This window comes from Cetorhinus maximus, chromosome 30 (assembly GCF_964194155.1).
Source record: "Cetorhinus maximus chromosome 30, sCetMax3.hap1.1, whole genome shotgun sequence".
Taxonomy (NCBI): domain Eukaryota; kingdom Metazoa; phylum Chordata; class Chondrichthyes; order Lamniformes; family Cetorhinidae; genus Cetorhinus; species Cetorhinus maximus.
This window is the reverse complement of record NC_135908.1, coordinates 5,041,286-5,064,481: the sequence shown is the minus strand read 5'-3', so window position 1 is coordinate 5,064,481 and position 23,196 is coordinate 5,041,286. Positions and strand designations below refer to the sequence as shown.

The 23,196-nt window shown below is 41.9% G+C and overlaps 1 protein-coding gene across 1 annotated transcript in view; it reads left to right on the top strand.

Annotated features, from left to right (window-relative positions):
* The first annotated feature begins 3,031 nt into the window (after window positions 1-3,031).
* The window catches only part of etfa (electron transfer flavoprotein subunit alpha), a 46,309-nt gene continuing 26,144 nt past the window's right edge, over window positions 3,032-23,196 (top strand). Inside the window, exons 1-7 of the mRNA XM_078532317.1 lie at window positions 3,032-3,150; window positions 11,303-11,452; window positions 11,869-11,950; window positions 14,430-14,512; window positions 18,265-18,364; window positions 20,657-20,767; window positions 21,687-21,788. Coding sequence (XP_078388443.1) covers window positions 3,106-3,150; window positions 11,303-11,452; window positions 11,869-11,950; window positions 14,430-14,512; window positions 18,265-18,364; window positions 20,657-20,767; window positions 21,687-21,788 — 673 coding nt within the window. The 5' untranslated portion in view covers window positions 3,032-3,105. The remainder of the gene's footprint in view (window positions 3,151-11,302; window positions 11,453-11,868; window positions 11,951-14,429; window positions 14,513-18,264; window positions 18,365-20,656; window positions 20,768-21,686; window positions 21,789-23,196) is intronic.

The window sequence follows — 23,196 nt, the reverse complement described above, 5'->3', positions numbered from 1 at the left end:
CATTGGCAAGTATCCTTTTGTAATGATTTGTTGAGAATTTTCTTTGATTACTACCTTTAGGGAACTGAACTGCTGAACTTATTCTGGCCCATGTTCCATCAAGATTCGTTGCATACGATCAGCACATTTGGGCCAAGTAGCAGGGTCACCGTAATTCAAACTGGTGGCATATTTACTTTCATGTTTCTTCAAATCTTGATCCTGGTGGACTTCATTTGGTTCATCTTCCACATTCAGATTATGTTCATCAAACTCTACTTCAACTTGTGAGACTGTAGGCAAAACTGTCATCTCAGCTTTGGTCTCAGGTTGGTCCTTTGAGCTACCTTCATCTTGATGTGGATGAAAACACTTCAGAGAGGAACCTTCTTGCTCTTGCTTGTTCTTCTTCCCTCTCAGCCTTCCGTTTACCGTATTGTGCCCCTTTTTTTCTATCTGCCATGATGATGCCACAGCTCCTGTTTGTTTACTTATAGTTTCATGAATAGTCCATTCAGGTATTTTTCCCTCGACACCTCCTCCCAACCCCACCCCCAAATTTTGCCACTCTAGGCGACTGCTTAGTTTGCCTAGTAGTTGCACCAGCCCCATGTAAGAGTCATCCATCCTGTCAATTGTAAAGCTTTCCAATGATATGGATGCCCATAATTGCGGTTTCCAACTGTGATTAAAAGTACTTCTGGAGGCTTCATCACATAACTTGCTGCATCCTCCAGGCATTAGTCAGCCAACACATCCTAGTGATGCACTGCCTTCCTACGCCAATTGGAAAGCAAAATGACTCATTACCCATTGGATATGCTTGACTGTCGGCCAGAACTGTGTCTCCTGCAAGATGGCCACGATACCTGTCTGTGCATGTGCAGAATCCAATTACATCATTTGCAGAAGACACAGTGTCGGTTGGATCTTATTTGGATTCTGAAGCCATTCACCCAGTTTCTGAGCCCCATGGTGGGCAGGTAGTCTCCCCGCATTTTCCAGCTCCAGGGCTTCTTCCCCATAGAGGAGGCTCTAAAGTGGGTGGAAGTTGTCTGAGGCAGAGATCTGCCCAGATGGCTCTGTGATTGACTTCAAACAGGAGGAGTGCGCTGCACAAAATGTCCGTCGTAGTCTTCATTTGGTTTTTAAATTGGTTGTAGATAAACACAAATTCATACAGGGCAGGATCTTCCGGTCGGTGAGCCGGGGTGGGTGGGGGGGGGGGGGGGGGGGGGGGCGCCAACCAGTCAATGGCCAATTGAGGCCATTGAAAAAGTCATTAACATCATTGATGGACCTGCCCGTCCAACCTTAAGGTTGGCGGGCAGGCCAGGAGCCCTGGCGGGCTTCAGAAAAAGCATCAAACCTCATCCACGGGCGGGATGAGGTTTCATGAGGGTTTTAAAATATTTGATAAAGGTTTCAGTAAAAGTTATGGACATGTCCCAACTCATGTGACATTGTCACATGAGGGGACATGTCAGGGAAATCTTGCTATCATGTTTAACATTTTTAAATTTGGCGCCGATCTCCCTGAGGCAGCACTTAGCCTCAGGGAGATCAGTGCGCGCTTTCACGCACATGTGCGAAAGACCGCACTCCTGGCTGAGAGAATGCCTCCCTCCGCCCGCATAGGGAGCGCATAGCACTTCCTGGCAGACATCACGCTGAGTGGGCCTTAATTGGCCTGCCTATGTAAAATGGCGGCGCGCCCCCAATCAGGGGCACCGATCGGAGGCGCGCCTGCCCGTGCCCGCTCCTGCATTCCCCCCCCCTCCCCCAATGGGGGAAAATTTTTTCCCACAGTTTCACAATTCTGTTGAGCAGCACATGTTAAAAGGAGAACGTCGCCCAGATATGATGATTTGAGCAACACCATCCTTGGTCCTGGCTGCTGCTTACTTTGTCGCTCCAAATGAAACACATAGCAACCCTTTTGAAGCATGCACACACGGCGTTGGAAGGAAACGTAGCCATCAGCCAAACAATGCTTTTATCTCATTTTCAATTTTTTTACATCTGGTAAAGAGAAACGTTCAAAGGATCTTTAAAAAAAACTATCTTTTTTTGATGTCCCAGTGATTTCCCCCCAGATTTACATACAGCAGTACAGCAGTTTTTTTTGTTCATTCACGGGATGTGGGCATCGCTGACTAGACCAGCATTTATTGCCCATCCCTAATTGCCCTTGAGAAGGTAGTGGTGAACTGCCTTCTTGAACCGCTGCAGTCCATGTGGTGTAGGTACACCCACAGTGCTGTTAGGGAGGGAGTTCCAGGATTTTGACCCAGCCACAGTGAAGGAACAGCCGATATATTTCCAAGTCAGGATGGTGAGTGACTTGGAGGGGAACTTCCAGGTGGTGGTGTTCCCATCTATCTGCTGCCCTTGTCTTTCTAGATGGTAGTGGTCTTGAGTTTGGAAGGTGCTGTCTAAGGAGCCTTGGTGAGTTCCTGCAGTGCATCTTGTAGATGGTACACACACTGCTGTTACTGTGCATCGGTGGTGGAGGGAGTGAATGTTTGTGGATGGGGTGTCGATCAAGCGGGGCTGCTTTGCCTTCTACCTGTCCCAACGCCCCCCCCCCCCCCCGCCTTAAACCAGCTTATATTTCACCTCTTTTCTATTTTTCCTTGGTTCTGTTGAAGAGTCATACGGACTCGAAGTGTTAACTGTTTTCCTCTCCGCAGATGCTGTCAGACCTGCTGAGTTTTTCCAGCTATTTTTATTTTTGCTTTGCCCTGCAAGGTGTCCAGCTTCTTGAGTGTTTTCCTGGAGATTGATCTTCAATTCCTGGAGACTCCAGGCCAATCCTGGAGGGTTGGCAACCTTACAAATTCACATGAGAATTGGGCCAATCAGAGCTCTCCCCGCTGGCGGGTGGGCGTTCTCGCGATATCTCTGCGAGGCCGTGGGGGGGGGGGGGGGGGGGGGGGCGGTGGTTGGCTGGAGTTCTCGCGAGATTCTCCCGTCGGGTTCTCGCGAGATCTCCCGGGTGGGGTGGACAATGCAGTTCTCTCGAGACCTCCGGGCGGGGCCAGGAGATCTCGCGAGATCTCCAGGGAGTGGGGGGCGGGGAATGGAGTTCTCGCGAGATCTCCGGGTAGTGGAAGGTGCTGGAACATGTTCGGACTTCTTTCTCCGGCTGGACGGCGGATTCCAGCGGCGGTGAGTGAGGCAGCGCGACTCCGGGGAGGAATGGCGCCGGGCACTGGTTTGTAGGCCCGCTGTGTGTAACCGGAGGGAGACGGCAGCGGGAGGCTGGAGTCAGGAGGCCTCAGTTGCAGCCTCGGGGTTGGAGTCCGGGCGATTCCGAGCGCTGGAGGTTGCAGTGTCCCCGGGGGTTATATGGAACACCTTGGGGCCTCCAGGTTCTGGGCTGTGAGGGCCCAGCAACAAGGCAAAAGGTCAAAGTCAAAACTGCAGTAAAACCATCTGAAAACATAAAACAGCCCGAAATCACTTAGAGGGAAAGACTTGCATTTGTGTAGCGCCTTTCACAATCTCAGGAAGTCCCAAACCCCAATAAAACATTATTAAAGTGTGGTCCACTGTTCTAATGCACAAACGACAGCAGCCAATTTGCGCACAGCAAGCTCCCGCAAATGGCATTGTGATAATGATGAGACAATCTTGCAAAACGTGAGACAGCACCTTCCAAACCCACAGGCTCTACTGTTGAGAAGGACAAGGGCAACAGGCGCATGGAAGCACCACCAATTGCAAGTCATCCCCTCCCCCATCCTGACTTGGAAATATATCGCCGTTCCTTCACTCTTGCTGGGTCGAAATCCTGGAACTCCCTCCCTAACAGCACTGTGGGTGTACCTACACCACGTGGACTGCAGCGGTTCAAGAAGGCAGCTCACCACCACCTTCACAAGGGCAACTAGGGATGGGCAATTAATGCTGGTCTAGTCAGCGACACCCACGTTCCATGAATGAATAGAAAAGAATTGTGCGTTTTTGTGGTGTTGGTTGGCCAAGTCACCAGGGATAATTCCCCGGCTCCTCTGAATCATGCCGTGGGATCTTTTTATGCCCAGCAGAGATTTTACTTTGGCATCTCTGATGATGCCTTATTCTCCCCACAACTATTCAAAAAGGGGGGAGGCAGAAAGTAGGAAACTATAGACCAGTTAGTTTAACGTCTAACGTTTAACATTTAACGAAGAGTAAATCATGTTTGACTAATTTGCTAGAGTTCTTTGACAAGCAAAGTGGATAATGGGGATCCTGTAGCTGTAGTATATCTGGACTTCCAGAAGGCCTTTGATAAGGTGCCGCACAAAAGATTAATACACAAGATAAGATCACACGGAGTTAGGGGTAATATATTAGCTTGGATAGAGGATTGGCTAACCAACAGAAAGCAGAGAGTTGGGATAAATGGGTCTTTTTCTGGATGGCAAGCTGTAAATAATGGGGTGCCACAGGGTTCGGTCCTTGGGGCCCCAGCTATTTACAATCTATATTAATGACTTGGATTCAGGGATAGAAGGTACTATAGCTAAATTTGCAGATGACATCAATAGATGGGAAAGTAAGTTGCAATGAAGAAATAAGAAATTTACAAATGGATATGGACAGGTTGGGTGAATGGGCCAAAATTTGGCAGATGGAGTTTAATGTGGATAAGTGTGAGGTTATCCATTTTGGTCAGAAGACTTAAAAGGTGACTTATTATTTAAATGGAGAGAAACTTCAGAATGCTTCAGTGCAGAGGGATCTGGGTGTCCTCTTGCATGAATCGTTAAAAGCTAGTGTGCATGTACAGCAGGTAATAAGGAAGGCAAATGGAATTGTGGCATTTATTGCTGAAGGAATAGAGTATAAAAATAGGGAAGTGTTGTTGCAACTGTACAAGGCATCGGTGAGACCGCACCTGGAGTACTGTGCACAGTTTTGGTCCCCTTGAGGAAGGATGTAGTTGCATTGGAGGCGGTTCAGAGGAGGTTCACTAGATTGATTCCAGAGATGTGGGACTTGTCTTATGAAGAGAGATTGAGCAGTTTAGGCCTATACTCGCCAGAGTTTTAAAGGATGAGAGGAGATCTTATTGAGGTATATAAGATGCTAAAGGTGATAGACAAAGTAGACATGGAGTGTTGTTTCCCCTTGTGGGGCATTCTAGAACGAGAGGCCATAGTTTTAGGCTAAGGAGTGGTAGATTTAAATCAGAGATGAGGAGGAATTACTTTTCTCAAAGGGTTGTGAATCTGGAATTCATTACCTCAGAGTGCAGTGGATGCCGGGACGCTGAATAAATTTAAGGAGGAGATAGACAGATTTTTAATTAGTAACGGGTTGAAAGGTTACGGGGAGAGGGAGGGAAATTGGAGTTGAGGCCGAAATGAGATCAGCCATGATCGTATTGAATGGCGGGGCAGGCCTGAGGGGCTGAATTGCCTACTCCTGCCCTTGGTTCTTATGTAACCCTGCACCACCTGCCCCAACCTGTTCAGCCAATATAATTGTTTTGAATTGCAGTCACTTTTATGCAAATGTGTCAACTGCTTATGCACAGCAAGATCCCATAAGCAACAAAAAACTGACTCTATAATCTTGGGGGGTGATTGGCAGAATATTGGCCAGTGGGACCTTTTGAATCCATCTGAACAGACAGCTGCTCAGAAAGGTGTCACCTTTGAAAATAAGTGCTTCAGTATTGCTGAGAAAAGACTTTTTGTCAAAGCTTCTTGTCTTGCATTCATCAGGGAATTTGCAAGAATACCAAATGCAAAGGGAACAACAATATATATCACATGAGAAGAAAGTGCTGATTGGCTGGCAAGTAGACTATGATTGATTGACACGTTGCCATGGAGAATGCACCAGTTGATTGTGACTGACAGTTAACTGCCAAACATTGAATCCTTCACTGTGATATATATGGCAGAGTTTGTCCTCATTGCACGCTATGTCCACATATATATGGGCTGCCCAAGACACACACAAGTGAATCTTATCTATCTGCACAACATGATTTGGCCAAATGGTTGAGCGAATTGTTACAACCAATTTTGAGCAAGTTTTCCACATACAGGTGAAGGATGACCCAAAAATAAAACTCCTTCACATTTGCGAAAACGATGCCAGACTTGCATTTAGAAAAAAATGATGTGTCCACGTGCTCGTCGACATTGCTAGCCTATTCACCAAAGTTCCACTTAAGGAAACCATAGATATTTGCGCTGTGTCATGGCGATCTGGATCTGCCACCATTGCATGAATCAGCATTCATCGAACTTATGAACTTGGCATCCTGCGCAGTTGAGTTCAGTTTTAGCGACACCATGTATGCCCAAATAGATGGTGTTGCCTTGGGAACCCCTCTAGGCCCAGCTCTCGCAAACACCTTTGTTGCGGTCCATGAGAAACATGTCTTCAATGGAATGACACCTAACCTCGTAACACTTGCAAATTACCAACATGTGGATTATATGTTTGCTATATTTAAATCTGCAGCTACGTGTAATAATTTCCTTATGTGTCTTAATGGGCTCCATCCTGTGCTGAAATTCACCTTTGAAATGGAACAGTCATTTCTTGATGTACTAGTTGAGAAATCTGCCAGGGGGTTCTGTACCATGGTCTACCACAAGCCTACTTTCACTGGTCAATATACATGCATTGGGATTCTTACAGTTCCATGTGCTATAAGGTTGGCCTTATCGGCAACCTTGTAAATAGGGCCCAAGCTATTTGCTAACCATGCAAGGTTGATGCCAAAATAAGACGCATCACAGGTATCCTGTGAGATACCCTGATCAGATCATTTCACTCTGTATATTGCGCAAGTTCATGAACAGGCATAAGGCTGTCACTTTCAGCCCTGAAATGTGCCTAGTCTACCTCAGATTACCGTGGAAGAGCAAGATACCTCAAAAATTTGAGTAACAGGTGAAGCTAGCTGTTTCATGCTGCTACAATGCAGGAGCAACACGAATGATATTCACCAATTACAGGATGCAGTCATCAAGCCAAAAAGGCGTTCTGCCTATTACACATGAGTAATGTGGTATATGAATTTCAGTGTCAGCATGATGTTAAGTATATAGGCCGTACGTCCCAAAGACTGGCAGATCGTATCGGACAGCACGTCCTTTCTGCTATTCATAATGGTCAAGGTACAAGACCGTACCCAACCAACCCATGCTTGCAAAACTCAAAACATAATGTCCAACAGTAGATGTGATCCCCCCACAATTGGATGTTTGCTAAATAATCCTCAATGTGTTAAGAATTATTCTGACAACCAATTTAAGATTGTCAGCTGGGCTTGCAGTGTAGCACATTTGTGTGTACTGGAAGCCACATATATTAATACACAGGGCCCTGTTCTTTCCAGGCAGAAAGAACATGTACACACATTACGCCTGTTTCAGCGAAACAAAATAAGTGACAGCCATTTGCTGGTTCATTCCTCGGGGCAATGCCTTGACCAATCAGAGTCAATCTGGCTGGTTTAAATTTTGACAATGCTTGGGAATTAACTGTCAGTCACCATCAACCGGTGCATTCTTCAAGTCAATGCCTCTACCAATCAGAGTCCACGTGCCAACCAATCAGTACTCTCTTCTCATGCGGTACAGGTTGTTGCTCCCTTTGTGTTTGGTATTCTTGCGAATTACGAGCAATACTCAAGTTCTGTGCTATCACATGACTATTGATAAGTGCTTCCTTACTAAAGTATCAGTGTGGAGTATGTGTTCCATTCCATAGTGAGGATTGAACGCCGAACATTACAACTCTTGAGGGGTGTGTCTGCACCTCGGAGTCAGTTTGAGATGGAGACCCTTCTTCAGATCTTCATAGGGCTTTATAAATAGTTCTGTGCATATTTTCAGGGCACAAGCCCACGTATCTGCTCTCTCACAAGTGTAATGTTGAAGATAGTTCAGTGAGTTCACGGTATGCTCGGGGCTAACTGGGTTGCTGAGCTTTTTTTAAACCTGGTATCACAATCTGGCCGAATTCTGCTGCATGTGATGTGCTGCTAAGCCCAGTGAAACTCTTTCATGTGTCTTGGATCTGATTCTACCTCTACATCAGTTTTCCATGTTACCATGCATGTGGTGGTGTGACTTAAAATAATCCATATGTGAGTTCGTGTGTGCTTTGCTTTTGTATTTTAAATGTTTTTCTAAATTCACATTGCACCAAGTTCTGATTTTACTGAGAAGCAACTGGATCTCTCAAATCTGTCGCTCTCTTTGACAAAGTGGAGTCAGAGCTGGCACATGCGATCCAGGATCCTTCTAGTTGGATTTCATGCTGTGATGAAGGAGATACATAATTCCACTCCCTTTTCCAGGCAATACCCCTTTAAATAAGGAGTGCAAAATTGGTAGGTGGGTTAGAAGGGTTTGGAGATAGCTGTATAGTGTGTGTGGTTTGGGATTATGATCCTTTAATAACAAGGTTGGTACTTGCATTAGGTAATTTTTTTTCTCCTCTCTCCTTACTACCCCCTTCATTCAAATTGAGAACAAATAAGGGGAAAAAAAATCTTGCCTGGTGACAAATGGTGAGGAATCCTGTCAATATTCCCAAGGTCAGACCAGTTAGAAGAAAAACAAATGACGTAATTGCAAACCTATTGACCTGAATAAAGCTGGGGTTACATGGACAGATGTGCAGAAGTTACGACTTTTCACTTTTATAAGCATCATTGCAAATATGAGAGCCCTGATTGAGTTTTTTGCCTGTGTAACATGAACACAGTAGCACACCGGTGGTAGCAATCCCGGGCTGAGTGTTAAAATCATGATGTGGCAAGTCGTGAAAATGATTGAAGGAACCTGATTGTTTACGGGGTAACTTCAGAAAGCACAAGCTTGAAAACTGCTGAATTGTTGCCAAAAAAAAGCACAACTTGTTCACTAACGTTTGTCAAAGATAAGAATCTCTGCTCTGATTTACATGTGACTCCAGTTCCACATTCTGTTGTTGACTCTTGGGGCTTCTGAAGTGGTTTGTCAGGAAAACAAATATCTGAGGACAATTAAAAAAAACATAGGTTAATGTTCAATTTTATCCTTGATCAGTTACCACACCTTTTCCAAGGAATATTAAACTTATGGATAATTGTAATTTAGTACTCCATTATAATTTCCTTACATCTTCAGGCCCCCAGCAATTAACTGAGTCATAGAGAGCAAAATACGGAAACAGGCTAGCCCACCACAAAGAGTCGATGTTTATCCATAATGCAAGCAGTGGCTTAATCCCACATTCCCACTAAGTTCGCAAATCCCTTTATTCCCTTTGCTTTCAACAGCCTTTCTAATGTCTTTTGCAGTGCCAACATGGTCAGCTTTGGCCTTTAACTCTGACAGTGCATTCCACAGCCTTGTTCTATGTTCTAAATATTTTGCATTTAATCTTACAGTACCCCGTTTGCGCCACCATAATCACTGGAAGTTGTCCAATTTCTATCCAAGCTGTACCAGCTTTTCATATCGCCTCTTAATCTCTTGTCTGATAAAGCCAGTCAATTTCCTGAGCCTCTTTTTCCTTACTTGTTGCTGCTGCTGATTAAACTTTGTTACCTAACATTTTTTGTAATAAACATTTAAACATTTTAAGGAGCTCAGACATCATCATGGACTGCAAGAGTGAAGCTTGAGGTAAAGTGCCTCTAATTGTTTCCCACTCTTCATAGTGGCGATCCATGCTGGGGACCTATTCTACAGATGTTAGTTATCATCTGATGATGGTACTTGTGGGATGTGACCAAGAGCAGCTTCCCTACAATATGAGAATCTGTGTTGAGTAGTGAACTGCCTAGTGAGCTGCCTCTGCTCACAGGTAGCAAGCTACAGACCAGACGTTTGGATTTGCCAACTTGTGGATGGGTGTCCAAGATCAGGCACTTAACTCTGTGGTGCTCACTATAGTAGACATGGCTCTTGCCAAATAATGAGCGTCTGTAGTCTCTTCAAGCATATAGGGGATCACAGTTAAGCCCACTCCTCTTCATTCTTAATGTTTACATATATATACACTATCCTGAAGAATTTACTGGGCAGCCAGTAGCAGCACTATCAGGTTTGCCTTTTCCTGGCATGCAGTGCAGAGGTTAACTGAAATTCCTTTACTGCCTCAGAAGAGCTTAGTTACTAAGCTGGAAGCCTTTCTGACATGTGGTTAATACCATATTGGTCAAGTCTTATTTAAATGAAAATTTTGGGAGTCTGAGACAGACCCGTGTTATACAGAGCTCCACGCTACAGTGAGCAGTGTTAGAGAGGGGTGCCAGTGTATTTGCACACAATTGTTTGAATTAGGAAGGAAGATACATCATCCAATTACCAGAAAATGTTTCAGTAATTAACTTCCAAGTTATTTCACAAGTCTGCAGTAATGATGCCGCAGTCATTAATCATTTAGCCTGAATGTCCTTGTGGATCAACAATACTGAGACTTAGTGTTGGCGATGACATCAGCTACTGGCACAACAACACTGAAACCTGATGTTGACAATGAGAGCTAGTGTTTGCTCAAATACTGACCTTGGGCTTTTCGTATTCCGGGATGAGTCGTTGAACTGAGGTCCTGTCTGTTCTCACACGTGGACTTATCCCACATCATATTTTGAAAGAGTAGAAGAGTGAGAAATAGATGAAGTTCTATTATAGCAAACACCCCAACAGTAGGTTTCCTCTTTAAATGTGGTTTGTGTTTGGAGAGAGCACTTTGAACTATCTAACATATGGTTACAGGTCTGTCACTTGGGAGCAGTTTGATGTGACTAAATGTCACACAGGAATATCGTTCAACATTAAAGTGTATTAACTCAATTCCCTATATTTTTTCCTTTGTGTATTGGTACCAATATTACATAACTTAGTGGCAGTTCAAATCTCCATCCTCATGGCTTTCTGAAGTATTATAATATCACAAATTTCACTGTTCTTCACTTCCAACTTTGATTTGGTCAAAGTTTTTAGGATATTAAGGGAAACAGATAGTGTAGTTTGAGAGAAACTAGTTCTGTTGGTTGGAGAGTAGAACCAGACATTTCAGCAGTGAAATTGGGAAACCTTTCTAGATGCAAAGAATGGTAGAAGCTTGGAATTCTCTTCACAAATGACAATTGATACTAGATTGATTAATTTTAGATTTGAGATTGTTCGATTTTTGTTAACCAAAGACATTAAGGGTTATGGGGAAAAGGTGGGTACATGGAGTTCAGTCGCATATCTGTCATGTCATTGAATGGTAAACAACCTCAAGGGTCTAAATGGCCTCCTCCGGTTCCTGTGTACCTAACATAAAGGACAAGAGTTTGTAAGATTCTTCTTTTCTTTTCTAGATCTGCTACCTGCAACGATTTCAGAGCACCCTCGTACTAGCAGAGCACAATAATGAAAAGCTGACTCCCATTACCCTCAATGCCATCACAGCAGCCAAACAGCTGGGTGGAGATGTTTGCTGCTTGGTTGCCGGCACAAATTGTAGCAAGGTAAGACCAGATTGCTGAACCTTATTTGCATATCTTTCAAAGATTTGTGCAGATTAGAGTCGCTGTTATATTATTAACTATTACCTCTGAGACTTGACTGACTGCAACAACTTGCATTGATATGGCACATTTAATGTGATAAAATGTCCCAAGGTGCTTCACAGGAGTGTAATCTAATAGATAAAATTTGACACTGAGCCAAAGGAGGAGATATTGGGGCAGATGACACAATGCTTGGTCAAAATAGTAGGTTTTAAGTTCTGACATAAAGGAGGAGAGAGAGACAGACAGAGAGTATTTACATGCCACAGTGGTGTTTTAATATGACCCAGGGATTGTTTGCAGACTTCTTTTGCCAGTCTTGCTTTGTTTTTCTGGGACTGTATTGAAAGCTGACGTTTGCTTATTTTTTACAGGTTGTAGAAGAGGTCAGTAAAGTGCAGGGTGTGAAGAAGATTCTAGTGGCTGAGAATGACACATTCAAAGGTTTTCTAGCAGGTGGGTATGGATATAACAGTAGGTTGGTTTCTCTCTCCGCAGATGCTGCCAGACCTGCTGAGTATTTGCAGTATTTTCTGGCTTTATTTCAGATTTCCAGCATCCACAGTATTTTGCTTTTGTGATACTACAGTAGAGTTTGATTTTATTTTTAAAAATGAGTTGGATACTAATGACTATCTTCAGTGATTTGGGGACATAACATTTACTCTATCTTAAAAGTATAATGAGAATAAGATGGATCTGTGACATTTTTTTTGTTTGGCAAAATATTTAAAACAAAATGGTTGCACTCCTTCAACATTCCACATGTAGAATATAATTAAAGTATCTTGTTTAATGTTTAGCATTTTTTCAAAAGTACTACTGTTTAATTAGACTTGAGGCTATAAGTTGCAAGGAAATAATCACAAAGGTGAGCATTTTTTTATTGGAGAAAGGAGGTTTGAAGGGCAGTACAGTTCACTTCTTTAAAACTCATGTATAACTAAGCAACAGAGTATTTTGGGCTCTAATTGTGTAACTGGAATATGCTGGTACAAAATTCACTGACCTTGAGACTAGCGATACAAGAGGATTTGGTTTCCCCTTGTTTCTGGACACACATTGGTTAACATGATAAACAGAAAACCCAGTTATTGCTGTGTAGATTAACTCTTCCAAAAAAAATTGCTCAATAAATGTCTGGTTGAGAATGGGCTTGAAGATTTTAGAGCTAAGTAAAGACCAAAGTGTTTATTTCTGATGCTATGGGCTGCTCCTGGGGTTAGAAGATGAGTATCATCCATGGAGGACAGTTGACTGAGTGGTGGAACTGTGAACGTTGGTCCTTTGAGCCCTTTACTTGGGGTTTAGTAATGAAGAGCTTGAGACAGGAAGTGAAGCAATTGGGGCAGGGTTTAGTTCATGGTTGTGGTAGATTTTGCATGGTCCTTGGAAGTTGCAGGCTTAAAAGGTCGAATGACCTTTTGTTCAATTGTTTTCTTGTGATGTTGAGTTTGTGTACTGTACCTGCATAACTGGTGTGTTTTTTTCATAGTTTAAATTACCCTGTCTGAAAGTTATTATTGGATGTCATAACAGGTGGCCTCATGAGACGATGGCTTGCATTGTGGTGAGTCACTCTGTGTTAAGCATTGCCTGCTGTGGTTCAGGAGTCCACTTGGGCATGGCAGTCTTTGCAGGTGACTCAATGGGATGAGAAGGTGCACTATTCTGTTTCCTCTGGAGCCTCTTCTCGGCTAGCTGAGCTTTTCATTTCTGCTCACCCTCTTTCAATGCCCTTCCAAACAGTCAACCTCCGGAGGTCACAATCGTCTGTGACTGCCTCCCAGTTGTCAGTGTCAATGTTCACCATCTTCATATCTCGTTTACAGGTGTCCTTGTAGTGGAGATGTGGACACCTAGGAGGTCGTGACCCAGTGGCCAATTCACTATACAGAAGGTCTTTGGGTGTATAGCTGTCGTCCATCTGATGAACATGGGCTGAGCCAGCACAGATATTATTGGATTAGCAATGAGTGTATACTGATGGAATTAACATGCTCCAGGACCTCAGCTAGTGACCCTGTCCTGCCAAGAGATGCTGAGGATATGTCAGATGCGAAGGTTGAAACTGTTTAGCCTTTTTTCCTACCTAGCATGTGTTGTCCAGATTTCACTACCGTAAAGGAGTGTGCTGACAACTTGGGCTTGGTAGTCTTGCATTTTGATGTTCTTGATCAGTTTGCTTTTGTTCCATGCTCTCTGACACATCTTGGACATGACAGTTGCAGCTTTTGCAATGCATGTGTTGATTTTAGCACCAAGTGACAGATTAATGATGATTGCGGAGCCTCGATATGTGAAGCTATCAACAACCTTCAGTGCCACATTGTCAATGCTGATAGACGGCGGTATGGTAACACCCTGGACCATGACATGTCTTCTTGATGCTGCTGGTCAAACCAAACTCTTTACAAGTGTGAGAAAGCCTGTCCATTTGCTGCTGCAGGTGTTGCTCAGTATGGAATATTAGTGTGGCATCATCAGCAAAGAGCAGTTTTCTGATGAGGACTTGCACACCTTTGTCTTGGCTCTAAGGAGAGCAAAGCCGAACAGCTTTCTGTGAGTTCTTTATGTAAGTTGACACCCTCTGTAGATGACCTGAAGGCTATGACACAATAAATAACCTAGTGATAACACATACTGTACATTTCAGTATTTCCGACCATGTGGTAATAAATCTGTCCACCATAGCATTAGATAGCAGGCATGTGGCAAAGCTCTACAACAGCGGTGAAGACAGGATAGGAACCAAATGACTAGAAGACTAGTAAGTTATTTAAGAGGTATAAACATGTGCTAGGCTCCAAATTTTCATTTGTTAAAATTTCTTGCTTCACTTGATGGCATACTTAATTTTTTATATTTTCTTACGTGCATGTCTGCTGCTTGCTCATTGGTGTTTTTAATATTCTGCTTTTTGTATCGTTGACAGAGGAGCTGACGCCACTGGTGCTGGCTACACATAAGCAATTTAAATTCACACACATATGTGCAGGAGCTTCTGCCTTTGGAAAGGTGAGTTACGTGCTATTAGCGAGACAGTACATAGAACTTACACTGGGCCAAATGACCTGTCTGTAAGCCTATGCCAGGGTTTATCCTCCACCCATACCTTCTTCCACCCTACTTCATCTAATCCTATAAGCATAACCTTTATTCCTTTTTGCCTCGTGCTTATCTAGATTCCCTTAAAATGCATCAATACTATTCACCTCAGCTATTCCATGTGGCACTCTGGGTGAGACCATCAGGCAGTTCTTTTAAATCCATTTCATTTTACTTAGAATCTCAATTCAAACTAGCTTATCAGCAAAGCACTATAAGATGTACTTTGAACAAAATTTTGATTTGTGTGGGAATAAATTGATTTATTCTTAATTATGCCAGGAGAATGACTCTTTCTGAAGTATTTTTAAAAATTGTGTTAAAAAACAGATCCACTTGCAAGAAAGTTTAGTTTTTGTAACATTACATGCCAATTTTTAGGCTTAAAATGTGCATTGTTTAGTTAACTTCAAAATCCACTTGATTGCCAAGTTTGTCTCTAATCATTTAAGTAAAGTGGAATTGTGTACTTCTGAGCAGTTTCCCCACTGAGGATGTTAGATTAATTGCTCCATAATTTCATGCATTTTTGAACAATGAGATTTAAACCAGCTATTCCTATAGAACGATGCACATACATATGTGCATTGAGTGTTAGAGGGGTAAGGGTTCTTTTTGGTGAGTGAAATAAACCAAATAATCTGTTGCCTTTGCATAGTTAGTCCATCCAGTGTCACATTTTTCTTCTCTTCATCCTAACTTTCAGGTGATAAGATCAGATGCAGCACTCCTGCTAAACTAGCAAAATCTAGCATTCAACAAATTCAGCAGAAATTAGGGATCGGTCATAGTAACCTGCATAACTCAGCAACCCATTATCCTAACCATTTGAGTCCATGAACATTAGGCTTAGAAAGAGGTCAGTTAATGTTTTAGCCATTTTAACAAAATAAACCATTCAGTATTGAAGGCGATAAGGTCTTGGCACTTGTTGCTTAACATTTACTAATTTAATAACATTGAAGCAATGTGCTTGGTGCTTATTGTCATCTATACACCTATTTATATGTGACTTTAATATTAATTTACTATAAAGGAATATCAATGTGGGTGACTGAAAATAAAAGTATTTTCCACAGAATAAATACAAGTTTATCTGATCCCTGAAAATGTTTTTTTTGTTGAATGACTTTTCAACTTAGATCTTGCATGTTACATTCCAATAACTTTGCTGCTCCAACATCAGGTGTCCATAGGCAGGCCACCAGATCTGAACCCTAAAAAACTGGATTTATGATACCAGATAAGCAGTTTGTGTGTATTCTGAAATGCACTGCCTGTAAGAAAGTAGATTCAGTAGTAACATTCAAAATAGAACTGGATAAATACTTGAAGGGAAAATAATTAGAGGGCTATGGGGAAAGAGCAGGGGAGTGGCATTAATTGGATAGCTTTACTAAAGAGTCAGCACAGACAAGATGGGCTGAAAGGTCTATTTGTGCTGTAAGATTCTAATTGTAACAACTCAGAACCAAATCATAGAAATTTATGGCATAGAAGGAGAGCATTTGGGCTATATGTGTCTGTGCTGGCCAAAAAAGAGCTTTCCAACCTATTCCACCCTCCAGCTCTTGGATTGTCGCACTGTAGGTTATGGCACTTCCTGTGCTTATTAAAGTACTTTTTAAAATGTGATGAGGGTTTCTGCCTCTATACTGTAAGAATTTTGGAGTCGGGCCCGCAGACGCCGACTGGTCATAAGCAATTTTAAGATAGTTTATTAAGTTTCTTAAGAAACAACAGTTTAGATATGATATGTTAACTAATTAGGCAGAAAAAATATATGACCTGTAACAGCTTGTGATAATAACATTTCGCTCTCTAGTCAAAGTGTTAGGAACCTCTTCCCTCGATCTTTCTCCTCCTCCTCTGGTCCATCTTACATCTGAAGAAGGCAGCTGCCCAACGAACACTGCCACCTCACCAGCACCTCAGCAGCCCCTCACCACCTGGTTGAGAAACCTTCTCAACACCCCCCTAACACTTCTACCAGTTATTTTAGCCTCTAATCTGACAGACGTTTACGGAAAAGAAAAATGCCCACTTGGGAGAAGTTTAATGTTGCACATGGTTGATCAGCCCCTCTGGTTCTATAACTGAGCCACTTTAAGTATACGATCTCTCAGCAGAACCTCCTCATATATGGGGGGCTGGTAGCTTACCCAGTGTCAATGATCTATCTAACTATTCTGGCCAATGGATAGAGGACAGGTACTCAAAATGTCAGGGTGGTTACTACCCTCCTTGTTCGTCACCCTGCTTGAGGTCAGCTTTTTTGTTTACACCTTGCTAAGGATAATCCTGGCCCTTTCTAAACACTTACTTAGATAAGGGGAGTTATACAGTGCCATCCTACCAGCTTAGGGATGTCAACATGGCAGCCTGAACCAAGTGACCTTACTGTTTCTGAAGACTGTTCAGAGGTCCAAGTGTTTAGAAATTTTCTTTCCAGAGAAAGAATCAATGTTGTTTAGCTAATCTCATAAAATGCAGTAAAAATCTGTTTATGAAATACCCCAATTTCTTACAATACCACCTTTTCCATCAGTAAGTTCCAGACCCCTACCAACGTCTGGGTGAGAAATCTCCTCAACACCCCTCTAATCCTTCTACCAGTTATTTTAGCCTCTAATCTGACAGATGTTTATGGAAAAGAAAAATGCACACTTGCTCATATAGAGAAAAGTTTAATGTTGCACATGGTTGATCAGCCCCTCTAGTTCTTTAACTGAGCCACTTGAATTGCTATAACACTTCCTGTAGCATTTTTCTGCAATACTTCATCTTGTCTTGGAGCTATCAACTCACTGGCTTAATGGCATCCCAATTGAATTACAGTGCATTACACAGTGCATTATATTTCATAAGTTGTATTTTATTGGATTAGTTCTGCCCTTCTCCCTAGATGCATTCCATCATTCTCCATGTTTCCCGGCAATATCATAATTAACTGCCCTTTTCCCACTTGAAAATTACTTTGTGCTCAGGCTTTCAACGTGACATTTCTAATGTAACACAAAGGAAGTAGGGGTAAACTAAGATTGCAATTTTTTGAAAGAATATAAGGCCTGTATGGACATCAGGAACAAAATGAGGTGCAATCTATTGAGAATTTAGTAAATATAAACAAAAATGAACGCGTGTATACATTGTGATTCAGTATACAGAGCACTATTCCACTTCAAAGAGCACTCATTGAAAGTAGAAAGACTCTGTTAAAAACTTCCTGTTAAAGGACTACTGAGCAGGCCTACTAAGAATCAACCCAACACTTGAGCAGAGAAAGGAAGGTTTTGAGTACTGTTGTGTGGACTAAGATGGCAGCTGTTTTGTACACAACATGATCCTATTAACAACAATGTCCAGCAAATTTTTACTACTACTGGTTGAGGGCAGCATGCAGCCCAGGGATGTAGAGCGGAATTGGATAATGGTGTCCTACCTTCCAGTGCAAGAGCAACCTGTTAGGAAATGATGTTGGCACAAAGCTGGGACAGGTTGTTTTCCCACCAGCAATTATTATGCTCAGATTTTCCCTAAAGTTTGTCCTCACAGTAAAAAAAAAAGTAACAAAATAAATTTGGTTTGACTTTTTAAAAATAACACATTTGATTTTGTAGTTAATTCGGAAAGTTTATTTTCAACTTTTCATTTGTTTACAGAATCTTATACCTAGAATAGCTGCTAAACTTGATGTCGCTGCCATCTCTGACATCATTGAAATTAAAGCCCCAGATACATTTGTTAGAACTATCTACGCAGGTAGGTACAAGGTGAACTCTGTCAATGACATGATGTTTCAAGGATATAAATGACTTGTAATTAGTTACTACACATTTTTACTGAATGTAAAATCTGACTTTTTTGAAGTGCTTTGAGCTATTTGTGTTCTCGTGCATTATAGAAAGGAAACTGGCATGGAACCAAACAGATATATGCTTGAGGTTATGTTGTTGCATTCCTTTCATCTGCTACACAGCCTTTTATTTACCCCTAAATTGTAGCAATGCCTGGTATTAGAATACAGTAGCAACTGTCATTAGTTACTTTCACTGTTAAGACCAGGCTAATATATTTCATGCTTCATTTGCTGCAACAACTTACATCGCTGCTACCCTTGTATGCAGTGACAGCTTCTAATGCACGTCCAAAACGTACATGGAAGGAGATGTTTGTTCATCGGATCAGGGACCGGGATGTTAGAGAATTGAACTGAAGGTGAGGCCAAGGAGATGGGTTTTGTGGAGTTTGAACATGGGGTGCAACAAAGTAGAGTCACTTCAGAAAAGCATTGAAGTGCAGTGCTGTAAAAGCTGAAGACTGTTCCACTGATGATTTTGAGTAGGGGTTTATGGCTCATAGCCCAGGTTTAGAAGAGTGGTGGGTGAGGGATGGGACTTAGGCATAAAAGGGGTGAGTAGAGCTTGGAGGGATTGTAAAAGGTAGGGAGCCATTTGAGGTTGACAAAGTTAGGCAACTTGATGTGCAATAGAATGTGAGTGACAGATTAGGAGATTGAGAGTTGATCTTATTGAAACATTTAAGATCCTGAGGGGACGACAAGGCGGCTGCTGAAAGGATGTTTCCCTCATTGGAGAGAATAGAACTAGGGGACACAGTTTTAAAATAAGGGGCCTCCCATTTAAGATGGGGTTGAGGGTTTGTGGGTCTGTGGAATTCTGTTCCCCAGAGAGCAGTGGAGGTAGGGTCATTGAGTACTTTTAAGACAGAGTTAGATAGATCCTTGACTAACAAGGGAGTCAAAGGGTATACTAGGCAGGAAAGTGGAGTTGAAGCCATAATCAGATCAGCCATGATCTTCTCAAATGTCAGAGCTGGCTTGAAGTGCTGAATGGCCTACTCCTGCTCCTAATTCATATGTTCGTATGTAGATTTTAAGTGAGTTGAAGTTTGTGGAGCTTAATAACAAATAAGCATGTTCAACAATGATTGAATATTGGGAGGAACTTGGTCTTCAGTTCATTGTTACCCAGAGCAAACTCTGCACTGTTGAGTTTAGCCACAGAGTAGACCAAGAAGAGGATGAAATGGGTGGCGTGGGGGATTGCGGCAAGGTAGGAGCATTTGGTGAGAAATGAATGGAATATGTTTGGTCTTGAGTGCTATCTTGAAATATAGCCCTGGCTCCATAAGCAACATTGTAGTGTACCTTCCTCGGGAAGCAGGGAGGTATTACCTCATGAGGTGGCTTTGCACTATGCCTTCGGCAGTAAAATGTTGCTATCAGGGCTTCCATTTGTTCAGACAATTTGAACAAATGGTTATGCTGGTCAGCAACGTGCTTTTCATTTCACTTTGAAGTAGTTCATGAGTCAGGATCGTAAATTTGGAAACATAATTTTTGATTCAAAGCATGCACAATCATTCCAGTGTATACCATCAGAATGTGATAAATCTGAAGTTTTAGGCTCCTGCATGCCCAACAGAAATGTTCCTCAATTTAAAGTGAGTATCCATGGGCAAGAGCTTAAAAATTCTATTCAGTGATTGATTGTTGGCCCACATGTCATCTTAGTGTGTGACAGAAAGAACACACCTTTAAGTCAAAGAAAAATATTTTAGATTGTGCCTGGAGCTAAGTTGCTACAGCTGAATTTTAAAAAAAATAGCAAGTCTAAATGATATTTCAAATGTGCGGTGGCTGTTAAGTACCTCTGACTACTGTTTGAACCAAGTAGACCCCATGCGTGGCACTATTGCTTCACTTTCTTTGTTCCATCAACCACACTGCTTAGTTTTGGAAAGAAAAATATTTAACTGCGTAACTTCCTCATCAATTAAACTGTTTTGAACCCATGCAGTTGATTATTAACCAGTAATGGTTCAGGTCTTGAATATGTGCTCCCATCATATTTAGCGAGAAACCAGTTCTTCTGAGGACGTATTCCTAAACATGTGCTTAAAAGTAATGATAAATCAAAATTGGCTTTTTGGAGTTTTAGAAGATTTGGGTTTCAAAAGTCCAGATTGAAGTCTCAGCCTTTTTTCTCTTCAGTAACTATTTTTCAGTTCTTAACTCTTGACTTTTCGTAGGAAATGCTTTGTGCACAGTGAAATCTGGTGATGAAGTGAAAGTGTTCTCTGTGCGAGGCACATCGTTCGAAGCTGCTTCTGTGAATGGAGGAGATGCAAGTTCTGAAAAAGGTAAATGACAAAATAAGTTACACTCTCTCCTTGGTTTAAAGAGCACTAATTTCTCACAAAGGTAAATTTATTTGGGCTTGAGTTCCTCTTTAGTGTTGTTTTAAGAAATAACTGGCCATGTGTAGTCTTGTAACTAATGTACAATCAGGCAGTCAGTTTAATTGGTGTGTATATTTAAGTCTCTACGATTAGCCATCTTTAGCCAGCACTGGAGGATGGAGAGCAATGAATTGTATCACATATGAAATGCTGTATAAAAACTTCTATAAACTAAATGCTGGATCTTTTTATATGGTGAAAATCAGTCATTGTTGGGAGATGACAATTGCAGTATTTACGAGTTCAGTCTTTATACCCATTGTAAAGCGGCAGCAATCTCACCTCTGAGTCAGAAGTTTATGGGTTCAAGTCCAGCTCTGAGATTTAAGCACAGTATCTGAGCTGACACTTTGCAGTACTGAGAATGTGCACATGATTGGAGGTTAGGTCTTTTGGAGGAGAAGTTAAACAGAGGCCATTTTCCCCTCAACATAAATAAGCCTGTGCCCTTGTTCAAAGAAGAGTTAGAATTTCTTCTGGTCAGCCTCCATCCCTCAACCAACACCGTCAAAACACGTTAACCTGCCATTTGTCGAATTTACTTATTGAGGAGGCTTGCTGTGTCAAAATGGCTGCTGTGCTTACCTATACAACAGCAATGACTACAGTTCAGAGGTAGTTGGTTGTGAAAAGTTTCAGGATGTTCTAAGACATGAAAGGCACTGTATCAGCGTACAAAGTTTATTTCAGGTAAATAACAGCTGCCTTCTGTGTGCTTTGGCACACACCGGTTTTCCTAAAAAGACGATTTCTCATATATATTGTATAGTGCTTTCCATACTATCCTTTCTAAAAGCCCTCCCATTATCTTCGTGGTTAGTTTCATCCCCATCTGGAGCTGGTGTGTCTGAGTGGGTTGGACAAAGCCTGACCAAAAGTGACCGTCCAGAGCTGACCAGTGCCAGCATTGTTATATCTGGGGGTAAGTAGGTGACATAGTGCCTAATATTTTAATCTTTGATGTGTAACTCTTGCATTTATCACCCAAATACCTGAGGGATCAGTGTACGTTACAAGCATGTAATGAAGTCCAGAGTTTCTTGTAACACAAGTTATAAGAGATGACATTGGATTTGTATTCCTAGTTGTGATTTACGAACAGACATCTTTTATAATCTATAGATCTGAAAGAAACCATAACAATTCCCTTGGGAGCTGCTCTTTGGTATCATTGCAGATTTTCTGCTTCTTCCTTACATCCCCCATTACCTTACTCCATTTTCTCAATTGTGCGATAGACCACATCCAATGAAGGGAGCCTTTGGTTTGTTCAGCTAAGGGCTCAAATCTCAGAGTTCAAGGTTGTGTTATCAGGGAAATAATTTGATTCAAATAAATGAATATGAATTAAGAATATTCAAATATTACCTGCAGCCATTCTTGCTCTTTCATTCACTTCTTTGCAAAATAACAAATGAATAATTGGACAAAAATAAAATGCTGCATGTGCTGAAAATCTGAAATAAAAACAGAAAATGCTGGAAATACTCAGCAGGTCAGGCAGCATCTGTGGACAGAGAAAAACAGAGGTAACATTTCAGGTCAATGAACCTTATTCTCTAATTATTTCCAGCAATTTCTCTTTTTATATCAAATGAGTAATTAGGTTGGAATGAATTTGTGCAAAATTTCTTTGGGATTAAATGTATCTAAAGGTGTTTTTCATATCTATCACTTGTGAAATATGGTGTGTGTATTTTATTTGCTGCAGATATATTTACTGCCCATCCCTAATTCCTTTAATGAGTGAGTGACTTACTTGGCTGCTTCAGAGAACATTGAATGTCAGCCATCCATAGTGTGAGACCAGAGTCATGTAAGGACCAACCCAGGCAGGGGTGACAGGTTCCCTTCACTGAAGGCATACTGCAGATGCTGGTAATCTGAAGTAAAAACAAACAATGCCAGAAATACTCAGCAGGGCAGGCAGCATCTGTGGAGAGAAACAGGTTTCAGGTTGATGACCTTTCATCAGAACAGTGTTGTCTGACCTGCTGCGTATTTTCAGCATTTTTTGCTTTTATCCCTTCCTTGAAGGGTCTTGCAAATCAATTTTTTTTTTTGACAATCGGATAACTTTCACGGTCATCATTTCTGATACTAGCCCACTGGCTAACAGGTTACTTGAATTCAGTTTCACAATGGTAAGGAAATGGCAGCCTAATGGTTCTGGTTTTGGACAAGCACCACTGCGACAAACACCACTACGACAAGCTGTGAAATTGAATTCAATAGCTGTAGTTATTTGTGGCCTAGCATCAGAAAGAAAATGAACATGAAAGTTGCTGGATTGCTGTGAAATTCCAGACTGTTTCAATGACATTTTTCAG